The sequence below is a fragment of the Natrix helvetica genome (assembly GCF_964273705.1).
Source record: "Natrix helvetica genome assembly, chromosome: 2".
Lineage (NCBI taxonomy): Eukaryota > Metazoa > Chordata > Lepidosauria > Squamata > Natricidae > Natrix > Natrix helvetica.
This window is the reverse complement of record NC_138552.1, coordinates 118722864-118738585: the sequence shown is the minus strand read 5'-3', so window position 1 is coordinate 118738585 and position 15722 is coordinate 118722864. Positions and strand designations below refer to the sequence as shown.

Below are 15722 nucleotides of genomic sequence, written 5' to 3'. Positions count from 1 at the left end.
GAGAAATTTATTTCTGAATGAAGTGCCTGATTTGAATACCACCTTTGTTAAGAGCCGTTTTATACTTCAGGCAAGTTTGCTCAAAATGTCCCTTTTAAAAAGGAAGCTCATAATAAGTAATCATAACTGGATTACTAGATATAGTCAGGTGTTACATAATATTCAAAATATGCATCTGTATATTATTATATTTCCATGATTTTAATTTATTCCTAGGTACTGTGCTTGCTAAAATTGTAATATTAAAACACACTATAGCTTTCTTTTTCTTTATGTATGATTACATACAAAGCTGAAGAAGTGTTGTGTGCAATGTCTCAATCAGTCTGGATGTAAGTAAAAAAGTTTATTGCTTGACTTGAGTCCTCCTGAGCCCACCCTTACTATTGCTTGGCTTGCTTTCTACAGAGAGCATGCCAGCAGCCAAGATCCCTTCAACAGGAGCAGCAGCAGCAGCAACCAATGTAATGGTGAACACTGAACCTTTGAAAGTCCCTGAAAAAGGTGAGTCCAAGCTATGAAAGATCTCAGAGGTATTGGAAATGAAAGTTTGGATGGATTAAACCAGAAGTCCCTAAACATTTCGGCACCAGGGACAAGTTCCGTGGAGAGAGGTTTTTCTACAGACTAGAGGGGTGTGGTTTCGCATGCTGCCTGCATCCCGTAGATGCAGCTGTTTGTGTAGACTGGTTTCTAGCATGCTGTGGACCTGTGCCGGTCCACCGACCAGGGGTTGGGGACTCCTGGATTAAACTATGTTCTAGACCAGTGGTTCCCAAAGTGGATGGTACCGCCTTCTGGGGGTGGTGGGATGACTTAGGGGGGCACTAAGAGGCAAGGGGGGCGGCAGGGGGATGCTAAGGGGACAACCCAAAGGGGACATTCTCCCAGCGGCGTCTCAGGCAACTTTCTCTCTTGCCATACAATAAAGCCAAATTTGTTTATTTAACCTCCCGCTCCAGCCTCCCCTGCCCTACTACATTAAGATCCTCGCGCTTCCCATTTCTGCTGGAAGCATGCAGGCCATGTGAGCGAGCAGGTGTGTGAAGCCCCTCAATGATCTGAGGGGAGCTGGGAGGTGCCAAACTGTGCCCAGTCATCCTCACTCCCTTGCAGATAAGGGTGGGAGCACCTGAGATGCCGCTGGGAGAATGTCCCCTTCGGGTTGCTGGGACAGCAAATTTCAAGGGAAAACGCAGCTGCTGGAATTGGCACACCTGCAACTTAATGCTCTCCAAGAATCCTGCATTACCAGAAGCAGCAGAAGAGCAGCAGCGGGTGCCATTGCAACCCTGGTGTCCAGCATCCTCCTCAGGAGCCTTGAGTTGCGGCTGTTTGCATGTTTCTCCCGAGCTTCTCTCGGGAGGGGAAATGGCAAGCACCCCGCTAGCAGAGCCTCCGAGTGAAAGGCAAGTGAAGGGTGCAGTGATGGGAGAGGCTGGCTGTCCCTGAAGCCAGCTCTTGAGGAAGAAGGCAGAGATGAAGCCCGGGGCTCGCTTCCCTTCATCCTTCCTCCAAGAGCTGCAGGTGGCAAGGAAAACAAGGCTTCTTTGCCAGCTTCCCAACTGGCAAAACAGAAAATTTTGCCAACTGGAAGGTATGTGTGTGTGTGTGTGTGTGTGTGTGTGTGTGTGTGTGTGTGAGAGAGAGAGAGAGAGAGAGAGAGAGAGAAAGAGAAAGAGAGAATAAAAGGAGAATAAAAGGAAGGAAGACAGAGAGAGAGAGAAAAAAGAGAGGGACAAAAAGAGAAAGAGAGAGAAAGAAGGAAAGAAAGAAAGAAAGAAAGAAAGAAAGAAAGAAAGAGAAAGAGGGAAAGAGAAAGTAAGTGGGGGAGACAGAGACAAGAAAGAAAGAAGGAACAAAGGAAGGGAGGAAGGAATAGAAATGAAGAAAAGAAAATAAGAGAGAGAGAGACACAAGAAAGAGAATGGACAGAAGGAAGAAAAAGAAAGGAAAGAAAAAAAGAAAGAGGGAAAAAGAGATATAAGAAAGAAGGAAGGAAGGAAGGAAGGAAGGAAGAGAAAGAAAAAGAAAGAGAACATGATCACAATTGAGCCCAAAATTTTGATTGCTAAGCAAGAGCAATCTTTGGGGAGAGGGGGCAGTCTATAAATTTAATAAAATTAAATTAAATTAAATGAGTTTCACCACATTTTACAAGTTGGCCACTCCCACCCAGTCACATGACTGCCAAGCCATGCCCACAAAATAGGCCACACCTACAGAATAGGTTCTAAAAAAATTTGAAACCCACCATGGGTATAAAGTGTTTATTATCCATTTTGGATTTCTTACAAGAACATCTTTTTGTGTAAGTTTGTGATATCTTAATGATATCTGTTGCAGTTTTGTGCTTTGTGATAATACCTTACTGAGATTACTTCTTTCAATATCTACACAGGAATTATCATCTACTAAGAACAGTGAAGTTGTTACTACTGTGTTTGCCCGAAAACAAGACAGGGTCTTATTTTCTTTTGACCCCACCAAATTTTGCTTGGGCCTTATTATCGGGGGAGCTTATTGGTTTGGGGTTGCCAGGTGGCTGCTCTCTTGTGAGCAGGAACCCGAAGAGCCAGGCACAGCCTCAGGAGAAAACAGCTGTGTTGCGCTTCGCAGCAGCACAACAAAGCCATCATGAGATGACCACGCTCATGAGCAGCCACCTGGCAATGCCCCTTTCCAGCCGGGCAGAGCATCACTCACTTACCCAGTAATATCCCAAAGCTGCGTGGTGCTCTGCCTGGCTGGAGAGAGGTTGCGCAAGCACTTGTTCTGCCTCCAGCTCGCATGCCTCCCTGCCTCACCATGCCCAACTCTCCCTGCAGGGCTGGGCCAGGGCACTGCCGCCGCCATGGCCCCGCTGCTGCCGCTGCCATGCTCCGAGGATAACCAGCTTCCAAACTCCGGAGATCCGCTGCCGATTCCTCTGGCAGCGGCTGCTCTGGGACTACGCTCTATGGTTGTGGGCTGGCTGCGGGAAGACTCTCTGTACCAGAGTGTTCCAACAGCCAGCCCACAACCATAGAGCGTAGTCCCAGAGCGGCTGCTGCCAGAAGACTCGGCAGCGGATCTCCAGAGTTTGGAAGCCAGTTATGCTCGGAGCATGGTGGCGGCAGCCGCAGTGGGGTGGTGGTGGCGGCAGCAGGGCGGCAGTGGTGGTGGCGGCGCCCTGGCCCAGCGCTGGAGGGAGAGTTGGGCATGGTGAGGCAGGGAGGCACGTGAGCTAGAGGCAGAACAAGTGCTCGCGCAAACTCTCTTTCTAGCCGGACACAGCTCCATGCGGCTTAGCACCTTTGGGATATTACTGGGTCGGTGATTGGCACTCTGCCTGGCTGGAAAGGGGCATTGCCAGGTGGCTGTTTGTGAGAGCAGCAGCCCGGCAACCCCCTGCTTCAGCTGGGGACAGCGCCACCCACCAACCTAGCGGTATCCCAAAGGCATCAAGCAATGTGAGCGCCTTTGCCCCCCCTCCCCCCGGCTCCTGCAGCTTTGTGCCTTTAGGATATCGCTAGGTTGGTGAGTGTTGCTCTGCCTGGCTGGAGGGGAGGGTTGTCTAGGGGGCTTATTATTGGAGGAGGGCACATATTTTTGCCCACAGGAAAAATATGGCATGGTCTTATTATCAGGACATGTTGTAATTCTGGGGAAACACGGTAAATTTTACTGAGTTAGTAAGTTACTAGTTACTAAGGTTCTTGATAAATGACTATCAGAGTTTGAAAACCTGGTATCACTGGGTCATATTCAACAATTTTGTTGAATTAAAATTAACTAAAAAGGTTTTTAAATTGGATTTTGAATAAATGTGCAATTAATTGTTACAGTTTTGAATTTTACTGTTACTATCTTCCTTCCGTTGTGCAAACCACCCAGTCACATGATCCCCCCCAGCCATGCCCACCAAGCCACGCCCACAGAACCGGTAGTAAAAAAAATTGAATTCACCACTGGGTGGGGGTCACTGAGGATCAGTTTGTAGCACCAAGGGGGCAGTGGACTGAAAAAGTTTGGGAACCACTGGTCTAGACAAAACATCTAAAGTGGCATGATATGCTACCTGAAATGAAGGATACTGGTTGATTTTTGTGGAACAGTGAAATATGTAAACTAAAGGTAAACATAATGTGCCAGGGAACTTTTTATCTCAAAGTAAGTGGCAAACCATGAACCTCAGATGTCCCACGCTTTATACTAGAGTTTCCATTAGCTAGAGCCAGCAAGTAGTACTATTATTGTTGATTCTCAGTGGAGCATGACAGGATTGTAGAAATTAAAGCTGGATTCTAATACAGGGTGATTTTGGAAATTCCAAAATAGCTAAGAGGATGCTCAAATGAAATGTACCATATTGTGTACAACTCTTCTGTAGTGAGATGCATTGGTTCCTATGTATGTATGTATGTATGTATGTATGTATGTATGTATGTATGTATGTATGTATGTATGTATGTAAGCTTTTCACATTGTATAAAGGTGTGTAAAAAGGAAGAATACCTGGTTTTGCACAGCCCTACAATAGTCTTTTGGGGAAAATGCCCACAATTGCACTGTTTAAAGATCCTTTGACACTAGTAAGGGTAAGACATTCTTCAGAATTGCAAGGTTTAAAGCTTTAGGAAACTTGTAAATAAATAAAAAAAATCCTAGGAAATGATTGCATTTCTTCAGTGATTACAGCTAGGGAGACTTGATCTGCTATCTTAATGACCTTCTTCCCAAAAAAAGGCCTATCACTACTGTTCTAGTAGTACTATCCATTTGCATTTTGGAGGGCAAATGTTTGCTCATTCACCCCTTCAGCAGACAATGACTTAGCTTCATATCCTGCAACTGTGCCGCACTTCGATTTCATTCCAAAAAGATGCTTCAGAGCGCATATTGGTAGAAATGTATCCGTATCTGCAGTTCTTTCAAAGTAGCCATGTCTTACCTTATGCTATGTCAATTGGTAGTTGCATAGGGCAACTGTGTGACAGACATCTGTTTTAAAGGGTTGTGGTCAGGTGCTGTGTTCATGTATCAAAGGTTCATTTTTGAATTATTTCCAAAGCCCTGCCAGCCCTAATAGACCACCATCCTAGCATAAAATGTTTCTGCGGATAATGGAAAATATATTTTCTTATGGCTCATTGGAAAAGTCTGAGTTATGTGATGTTGTGTCACTGTAAAATCCTGTGCTCATTTCTTTGCCATGTGTCTTAGCTCAAGTAATTATTTATTTTTGTAACCAACCATTAACAAATCACTGTGTTAAACTCAGTTATTAACAATATGTAGATAATTCACATTTGTTCTGAATGTATGATTGTTGTGTTAATTTTTTTGTAATAATAATTTATGTTAATATGACAAGTGTACGAAATTGTCATAATTTTAATGAAACTTCTGTTAAAATCAGTTTTTATTTTGCTGCCATTCTGATTCGCCTGCTCATAAGATTTGAAAAAACTATGATTGATAATATAATTTTACAAAACTAAGATGGGTTGAATTGATATTGGATTTGGTATTTTTTCAAAATTTGATACTATCTTTACTGCTAATAATATTTGAAATTCCTTGTGCATTGCCCATTAATAGGAAAGATATAAGCCACATAATTTTTCCAAATTTCAAATTCAGATGAGTATTTTATTTTGCTTTGTTTTAGCTTCCTATAATCTATTGTTTCTGTTTTTTTCTGTTGCATATTATGAATTCTGGCCTGAACTGCCATGCCAGACATTTCTAATAATGTTCATGATCATGGTAGAACTCACTTTTTTTTTAAAGTCTGCAAACATCTGTAAGACCATATGAAAAAAAATTGCTAGGATTTCCTTTCATTCAAATTGATAACTGAAGGTTTGATGAAAGGTACTAGATATCTTCACACTAGCTATATTGAATATGCTATTCCCTTTTATGAAGTTAATCATAAAAAAATATAGAAAACTAATTTTTTATAAGAGATAAATTCTGAAAGAGAACTTTGAAAACATTGATCTTTGCAAAGCTTTAGTTGGAAATTGGTGGAGATATCTTTTGCCCCAGACATGGTACATTTACATATTTGCATTACAGATTAATTTCTTTAATATTTTCATCTTTGTTTGTCTAATTCCATTATTCTTCTCTTTTTAATGTCCATAATTGCACTTATTTTTCTGTTATCAATTTTCAGCCTTTGTGACACAGTTGTTGCAGCACTGAACTGGTTCTTCAAAGTCTCTTGTCCATGTCTAGTTTAACTTCGTTTCAACTATTCTTTTGCAAGTGAGCCATGTAAATTTCATGTAATAATGATAATCCTTTTCTTTCGGACTTGTATTCACCTATAAAAGTTCCTAGTGTGAGAAAATCCCCTGTACATCAAATTGTTTTTGAAGATGCCATGATATGATTTTGGGTGGAGACGGTAGGAAACTGTGTGCTTTGTGTGTGCCTGCGTGCTCATGTATACTGTTCCAAATGGCTATGGGAAGTGCTTCACTGAATAGCCTGTGTTTTTGAGACATGATAATGCCTTATTCTGCAACCAAGAAGAAGGAATAAACTTCAGTACAGATGTACAGTATAAAGCAAAATATAAAGTAAAGAATATAAACATTTCAAGTATAGGTAGTTCTTGACTTACAATTATTTGTTTAGTGACCATTCGAAGTTACAATGACCCTGAAAAAAGTGATATGACCTTTTTCACACTTACAATTGTTGTAGGATCCCCATAGCCATGTGATCAAAATTTGGGCGCTTGGCAACAGGCTTGTATTTATTTGCAATGTCCCAGGATCATGTGATCACCATTTGTAACTTTTCCAGCCAGCCTCCAATAAGCAAAGTTAAGGATTCACTTAATGGCTATATGGTCCACCTAAAATCTGCAGTGATTTGCTTAAAACTGTGGCAAAAGGGACATAAAATGGGCCAAAATTCACTTAAAATTTGAGATTTTATAAGTCGAGGACTATCTGTAAGGTGGATAAAATTATTTTAAAATTTGTATGACCAACTTCATTGAAAGGGCTGTTTTGTATACAGTATATTAACCCCTAATTAATTATTCTATGTTATTATAATTATTTTAAAACTCTTTTTTCCTCCGAGCTTACATTTAGGTCATACCGTTGTCTAATTCTAACACAATTAAGGTTTTATTCAAATAATCCTAAATCCTCCAAACAACGGCTACTCTGCTTTTTGTATTGAGAAGAGCCTGGGAATCTCAGCTCGTGCCAACCCATAAGACTCTAAGTTTGTAAATTCAATTTCCTTCTCCTGGAAAGTACTTTTAAAGTGTGATAGTGCAATAGGAAGCACTTCCAGAACTAGGCAACACTCGACAAATTCACAGTATAGCTTAATAGTCAACTTCCTCTCGAACTTTGAGTTCACTTGCCCTCAATTGAGCAGTATAGTGAGTGCTGACATCAGTACAGTACTGGTCCTTAATTGAGAAGGTCAACAAATCCAAATAAATGGGCAGGAAGTAGAATAAAGGCTCCACAGGAAAAGATGTGCTGAAATTCACTTTCTACATCTAAGAAGGTACAGGTCTTATAAGAAGGGTATTATTTGTATTGAGGGTAGGATTGGCCCATTGGTGATAAAATAAGAACAGTGTAATTTCAGGAAACAACCATACAGTTCCAGTGGGTTGTAAAATTTTCAACTATACCCTTTTTGCATTTTCTCCACTCTGCTTTTTATATTTCTGACTGCTACTCTGCACTGGATTTGGCTAATGACTTAACAGAGACATGCAGAAATGTAGCACTTTTACAGCCCATCTGTGTAAGACATGAGCCAATACAATATTTGCACTCATGCACTGGCTGCCTGGCATATCTTTGATTTTATTAGCAGTGCAAGATTATTATTTTCCATATAGTTTCTGTAAAAATCATTAGTGAAAGATTGTATTCTACTTCCTTTTTGTTTGTTGAAAATGTTTTTTGGGGGGGTTGTTGGCATCTTGTGCCTTTTTTGAAGCTTTTAATATTTTCAGGATCATTTAACTTTTGCACATGTTGAAATTCAAATTTAACAGATCCTTGCTTACTGGACCTTGACATGGGCACGCAGTGCAAGGAGTATCAGGTTAAGTGGTTCTTTGACTACAAAAGCAAGATCTGCACCCAGGTTTGGTATGGTGGGTGTAACGGTAATGCCAATAGATTTGAGACAGAAGCTGACTGCATTAGCAGATGTGTGAAGCCATGTAAGTACCCAAATAGGATTAACCCATTTTGTACTTTCAATATTGTGAAACAAAGTTTCCAAACAGAGGGGAAAAATAGTTTAAACACAAATTCCACACACTTTTTCTCTACAGCAGATGAGAAAGACATGCAGCTTCCTGTCCTTGAGAAAAGTCATTTGTCAGGTAAAGTCAGAAATGGAAAGGATTGTACTTCCTACCATTTGTCCTAAAACTGTGTCTTGGATGCTTGTCATGGCCGTTGGTCAAAGATAACCATACAGTGTGCCTTCATGTTGTTTTTTCACAATAATTATCCCATATTTTCCGTCTCTGTTTGCATGCAACCTTAATATCTAAAAAGAAACCCCAGTGTTGGTGTAAAAATATTATAGAATGCAGCTACAATTTCTTTATTTCCTACATGGAGAGGGCAGTCTCAGTTGACAAAACGTACTTCCTCAAGAATGGTAGACAAGTTTCAGATTCCATTGTGGAGGAACTTCATAATGTTGCTTTAACTTTGTGGCAAGAAATAGTGCCTGCATCTGGGGCACAAAAATCCAGATTACCATAAGGTTGTAGCAAGAAGATAGGGATTTTCTTTTTGCAGACCAAATATAGTTACCTTAGATAATAGGAGCTTGTTGAACTTCCTTTTTGTTTCTTTTAGTTGAAGAAACAACTAAACAACTTCTTTCAGTTCTTTTTATTGTCCATATATGGACTTATAAGAGATATTCTCTTTTTTCATAGACAGTGTGGCCATTCCTTACCATTCAATCAAAACACTCACTTAAAATGATGCCATGAAAGTTTTCTCCATCTTGCCCTGCATTGAGAACCTGATGCTAGCAGGAGTGTTACAAACCCAAATACTTTCTTCCAAGACTAACATCTCTAAAGAAGTCAGGATTTAGGCCAAAGGGAAAGCTCTTCAAAGAAATTTAAGAAGCAGATCCTGTAAGGGTTGTGGTTGGGTTGGTGTTTTTTTTTTTTTTTGCCATCCACACATCCTAGTTGGTTTTAGTCGGAAAATCTGAATGGGAGAATTAATAATCTTTGACTCTAAACAGATAAAAGCTGCTAAAAATAGAATGAAATGATTCTAGAACTGAAATGTAAAAAAAAAAAAAAACCTTGGACAGCCAGTTTAGAGAATATGGAGCTGAATGGGTTAATGATCTGGTTAAATGTAAAGCAACTTCCCACATTGTATCCTAAGACCAAACTTTGTACATCAGAACATTTGACTTCACAGCTGGTTTGTGAGCCTGATAAGTCAGCTGGTTATAAAAACTTTCAGTTACAAGTTCTTTGAAACCCTCTATTTAGAAATTCTCATAGATAAACAATTTTAGAAATCTATGGCATAGGGGACTAGAACATATCTTTGGATCTTATGTCCAAGCTCCATATTTAGATGGGTTTCTAGAACTTATGGAGAATGTCCAAGTCACTGTACCTGCATATTCTTCTACTGCTAATCTTCAAAGCAAACTTGGAACATTTCCAAGTGCTGCCTTTTGGATATCAACAAAGAAGAAATAAAATGGTAATATGAACATTATTTCATTTTTCATGTTTCCAGAAGAATATCTTCTATTTTACCATTAGGAGCATTTCGCTCTAAGATCATGTGAAGTTGGTGGATAGAACCAATAGGTAAATGCAATTTATTAGATGACAGAAAAGATGTTACTTCTTGTATAGCAATAAGTTAAAACCTTGATTTAATGGACAAGAGGAATATCTACAATATCTGAGTGTCCATCAAATATGAATGTACATTATTGTTATAATCTATAACATTTCCATATTTAAATCATTCACAATTGTTGTAAATTGACACAATGACATAAATGGAAGCAAGTGACATAAAATAAGTCAAATGTCCAAGAAGTTTTGTGTGAATGGATTAGGCTTCAGATTAATTTTTTTAGGAACATCCAAAAATGCAGGTCAAGCCCAAGTTACATAATCTTTGGTGGCTAGTGCTGAAGTTCTATATACCTAACCAATAAGAGAAGCCTATTTATGTTTTCTTGAAAATATATTAGGCCCAAGCGTGGAGGTGGGAGGTGCAGGGATAGGACTTCACAAATATTAAACCACTCTCAATAAGCAATCAATCAGAATTTTAAGAAACTAATGCTAATATACACATGTATTGTTTTATAATACTTCTTAGTAATCTACTAAATATAAAATATACAACAGCTGCTTTCTTCTCTTGCTAATCCATTGCTTCTTGGATTGTTACCAATAGGAATAATAATAAACTTTAATTAAACTTTAATTTATAAACCGCACCCTTTCCTAAACAGGACTCGGGGCGGTGTACAGTCATATTAAAACAGTATGAATACAAAATATAGATATACTTAAATATATAAATAGGTACACGGAGGAGGTAGGATATGCACTGTACAATATTTAAATTAAAATACAAATAAACATTAAAATTACCCTTAAAAACTACCCAATAAGATGTTTGCCAGGAGGTTAAAAGTGGGACTATAAATCAGTTAAGCCAGCTAATTGGAACAGGTGGGTCTTGAGCTTCTGTCGGAAGGAGCAGAGGTCGGTAGTAGTTCTAATATCGGGGGGGGAGGTCATTCCAGAGGGTTGGGCCCATCACAGAGAAGGCTCTGCTCCTGGGTGCTGCCCGTTGACACTGCTTAGTGGACGGCACCCGGAGGAGTCCCTCCCTGTGGGAGCGGATTGGTCGCAGGGATGTGTGAGGTGAGATGCGATCCCGCAGGTAACTAGGTCCCGTGCCATGGAGCGCTTTGAAGATAGTAACCAACACCTTGAAACGCACCCGAAAAACCACAGGCAGCCAGTGCAGCTCACGCAGGAGTGGTGTTATATGGGAGTATCTTGTCCTCCCCATGATAGCCCGCGCGGCCGCATTCGGAACTAGCTGTAGTCTTCAGGTGCATCTCAAGGGGAGCCCCATGTAGAGAGCATTGCAGTAGTCCAGGCGAGACGTCACCAGCGCATGAGTGACTGTGCGTAGGGCGCCCCGATCCAATAGGGGGTGCAATTGGTGCACCAGGCGAACCTGGTGGAATGCCCCCCACGCCACGGCTGCCACATAGTCATCCATCGACAGCCGGGCATCAAGGAGGATGCCCAAATTGCATGCCCGTTCCACGGGGGCCAGTTGTTCGCCCCCTATGGCCAGCGATGGGATCCACTGGTTGAACCGGGGCGCCGGTAGCCACAGCCACTCAGTCTTGGAAGGGTTGAGTCTGAGTCTGTTGTCCCCCATCCAGACCCGAACGGCTTCCAAGCACCGGGACATCATTTCGACGGCCTCGTTGGGGTGGTTTGGGGTGGAAATGTACAGCTGTGTGTCATCAGCGTGCAGATGGTATCCAACCCCAAAACCACGGATGATCTCACCCAGCGGCTTCATGTATGTGTTGAACAGGAGAGGCGAGAGGACCGACCCCTGCGGCACCCCACAAGTGAGTGGCCTCAGGGTCGACCTCTGCTCCCCTGCCAACACACATTGCGTCCGGTCGGAGAGGTAGGAGCAGAACCACCACAAAACGGTGTCCCCTACTCCCATCCCCTCCAGCCGGCGCAATAGGATACCATGGTCGATGGTATCAAAGGCCGCTGATAGGTCTAATAGGACCAGGATAGAGGAACAACCCCTATCTCTGGCCCTCCAGAGATCATCCACCAACGCGACCAAGGCCGTCTCCGTGCTGTGACCGGGCCGGAAGCCGGACTGGCGCGGGTCTACATAGTCGGTTTCCTCCAGGTGACGTGGGAGCTGTTGTGCCACCACACTCTCTACAACCTTCACTAAAAAGGGAAAGTTGGAGACGGGACGATAATTAGCTAGCTCCACCGGGTCCAGGGAAGTCTTCTTGAGTAGGGGCCTCACCACCGCCTCTTTCAAGGCGACCGGCAAGGACCCCTCCTCCAATGAAGCGTTCACAAGACCCAGGAGCCAGCCTCGTGTAACTTCCCAGGATGCCAGTACAAGCCAGGAGGGGCACGGGTCCAATAAACATGTAGTGGCTCGCAGTCGCCCACGTAACCTGTCCAAATCCTCGGGGGCAACAGAGTCAAACTCCTCACAGCATGGTGCCTCAAGACTTGCTTCCGACGTCTCCCCTGGTCCACTGAAGGGGGCCCATCCACTCCGGATCTGAGCGATTTTGTCCTGCAGATATTCCCCAAACTCCTCTGCTCTACCCTGCAAGGGGGCTTCCTGCGGCCTCTGTGATAAGAGGGAGCGGGTCACCCGAAACAGGGCGGGAGGGTGGTTATCTGCGGACGCAATAAGAGCGGCACAGTGTCTACGTTTGGCCGCTCTCAGTGCCACAAGGTAGGTCCGTAAATAGGCTCTTACCTATGTTCGGTCAGATTTGGAGCGTGAGGACCTCCACCTGCTTTCTAGGCGTCTCTTGTGGCGTTTCATCACCCTCAGCTCCTCGGAACCAAGGAGCCAGGGTGGTTCATTGCCGCAGGAGAGGCCGCAAAGGCGCTACCCGGTCCAAGGCCCCAGCAGCCGCCCTATTCCAAGCGCTACTAGGTCCTCCGTCCGGGAGCGGGTCAGATCTACAGGAAGTGGCCCAAGCCCGTCTGGAACCTATCCGGTTCCATCAGTCGCCTGGGGCGGAACCATCTGGGACAGTCTGGTTCCGCCTCCCCGCGGTGGGGGGTAGCGCCGGGGAAGTCGAGCCGGAGAGATGAGTGATCTGACCATGACAGGGGTGTAATAACCAAATCCCCTATTCCCAGATCACTCGTCCACTGTCCAGAGACAAAAACAAGGTCCAGTGTGTGCCCACCTTTGTGTGTGGGGCCCTGAATTAATTGGGTCAGGTCCATGGCTGTCATGGAAGCCATGAACTCCCGAGCCACCTCGGATGCTTCGCCTGTCGACGGCAGATTGAAGTCCCCCATAACCACAAGTTTGGGGGTATCAACCGCCATCTCCGCGATCAGCTCGAGGAGCTCAGGCAGGGCCGCTGATGCATAGCGAGGAGCCAAGTATACAATCAGCAAGCCCAACTGCCTCCCCGGGCCCCATTTCACACCAAGGGACTCACACCCGGATATCTGTGGCACAGTGAACTCCCTCGGTTCCAGACTCTCTCGCATAATTACCGCCACCCCACCACCCTTACCCAGGGCCCGCGGCTGATGGAATGCACGGTAGCCTGGCGGGCACATCTCCACGAGGGGTAAACCACCCTCGTGGCCCAACCAGGTCTCCGTTATCCCTGCAAGGTCTGCCCCCCCCTCTGAGATCAACTCATTGATGAGGGGGGCCTTGTTAACAGCGGACCTTGCATTGCAGAGCATCAGCCTCAGGCCCTGGCTCTGTAGGTCCTGGCCACCTAGGCTGCGGGGGTTGGTACGAGCGACCTGGCGTGTCCAGCAGCCGCAGTCTCCCAACCGACTTCGGGATTTTCTTCCGTCCTCGCACCCACCCCTCCCCACGACCGTTGGAATAAAACAACCCTCTATGGGAATGTCATTTTCCCTTCCCCCCACACTCTGCTCACTTCCCCCTTGACCTCACCTGTTCGCCTGGCAAAAGTCCCCCTCCTGGCCTGATTATCCCTCCCACCCACCCTGGAACCCCCTAACTTAACTAATTAGATTTCAATAGGGAGATATATTTCTATTTTGCACTATCCTAATTGTGTTTTTCTGACCTTAATTTTGCCTGAAGTATTTTTAAAGCAAGGTGAAAATATAAACTAGTTAATTATTGAGCTAGTACAGCAACAAGAGATGGTTATTTAAAAAATCCTGTTTCTACCATGAAGCAGATGGAAAGGAACCTGCAAATGAACCCTATTGAATCATTGTCCAGTTTGATTGAAAACAAATTTTCATTGGAAGTTTATGAAACTTATTCTTGGTAAATATTTTTTTGGACTGCTTGCCATTGGTTTCAGAAATATATTCAATAACATTTGTAATTACGAGTATATAGTGAATAATCTTACCTATTTCACTGAAATCCATTTTTTATACAACATCATTTCCAGTAAGAACTAATCACAAACTTTATTCTTATCATAATACTATCCTGTTAAATGGTGGGATTCGTTAGCTGTTCAGTTAAAATTGGTGAAATAATAGGTATTCCATGATCCTTGTCTCTTCTCCATAATATTAGAAGTAAATAACAATGGACCCAAAATTTTGTTAATAACAAACCACAAGAAATCACAATGAACTGAACAAATACCCTTTGGCTGTATGACAAGCAATAATTTTCTCCACAAACTGTGCAGATACTTGATTGTTCCTAGATTTTTTATTTGTGTAGGATAAACAGGGACACAGTGGCTCAGTGGCTAAGACTCTGAGCTTGTCGATCAGAAAGGTTGATGGTTTTAATCCCTAGCGCTGTGTAATGGAGTGAGTTCCCATTATTTGCCCCAGCTTCTGCCAACCTAGCAGTTCGAAAGCATGTAAAAATGCAAGTAGAGAAATAGAGACCACTTTGGTGGGAAGGTAACAGCGTTCCGTGTGCCTTCGGCATTTAGTCATGCCAGTCGGATGACCACAGAGACATCTATGGACAGCACTGGCTCTTTGGCTTTGAAATGGAGATGAGCACTGCCCCCTGGAGTCGGGAACGACTAGCACATATGTGCGAGGGGAACCTTTACCTTTTTAAATTGTTGTGAGGAGAAAATGAAGCACTGAAGAACTGTTGCATCTTCTTTTTAAGAAGACACTATACAATAATAACATGCAGAATTAAATTTAGTTTACATTTATTTCCACCCAGGCTCTAGGTTGTGCATGCTCATTATAGGCATCACAGTCATAGTAACATAACTGGTCTCAATATTTACAGGAGGAAGAATTTACCCAGGAGGAAATTTCCAAGAAGGAAATTAAGAAGCAGAGCAAAAATGATAGCAAGAGAAGATATGAGTAAAAGAAAAAAAAACTGAAAATTTGATCAAGGAAAATGTGTGTATTGAAAGGTGATAGCTAGTAATCATCCCTAAAACAGGCAAAGAGATAACTGAATAAAATTGGGTTTGTAATAAAGTCCTGAGCTCCTTTCTAATCAGAATAAAAGATTCTTCACTAGATATATGAACGGTTGAGTTTACTATAATCCACCTTCATAATCTTGTCAAACATTTTTAAGTGAACTATTTTGTAGTATAATAAAATATTAAGTATAATTAAAAAGTAATGGGGAAAAGAGTTAACAATATTAATTCATGTAGAACAACAACATTCTGTCCCTGACCCTAAGGAGATTAAAATAACAAAGCAATATCACAAAAATATAATTGTAAATGCTATTAACTACTGAGGAATAATAATAAATATTTGCCCTTTTTGAGTTTCTTTTTTTTAAAATATTTTTTAATTTGACATTTTCCAAACATTAAAATCACAATTACACATTTACAGCTTTCTGTTATCAGTATTTCCTTTTTCTGATTTCGGGTTTTCCATCTATTATTTTATACATATTCTTCTTTGTTTCATACTTACTCATTTTTACAATATATACATCTATGTACAA

At 42.5% G+C, this 15722-nt stretch overlaps 1 protein-coding gene across 1 annotated transcript in view; it reads left to right on the top strand.

Annotated features, from left to right (window-relative positions):
- The window catches only part of COL6A3 (collagen type VI alpha 3 chain), a 167534-nt gene that overhangs the window by 127735 nt on the left and 24077 nt on the right, over positions 1–15722 (top strand). Inside the window, exons 41-43 of the mRNA XM_081940022.1 lie at positions 409–504; positions 8033–8203; positions 8318–8368. Coding sequence (XP_081796148.1) covers positions 409–504; positions 8033–8203; positions 8318–8368 — 318 coding nt within the window. The remainder of the gene's footprint in view (positions 1–408; positions 505–8032; positions 8204–8317; positions 8369–15722) is intronic.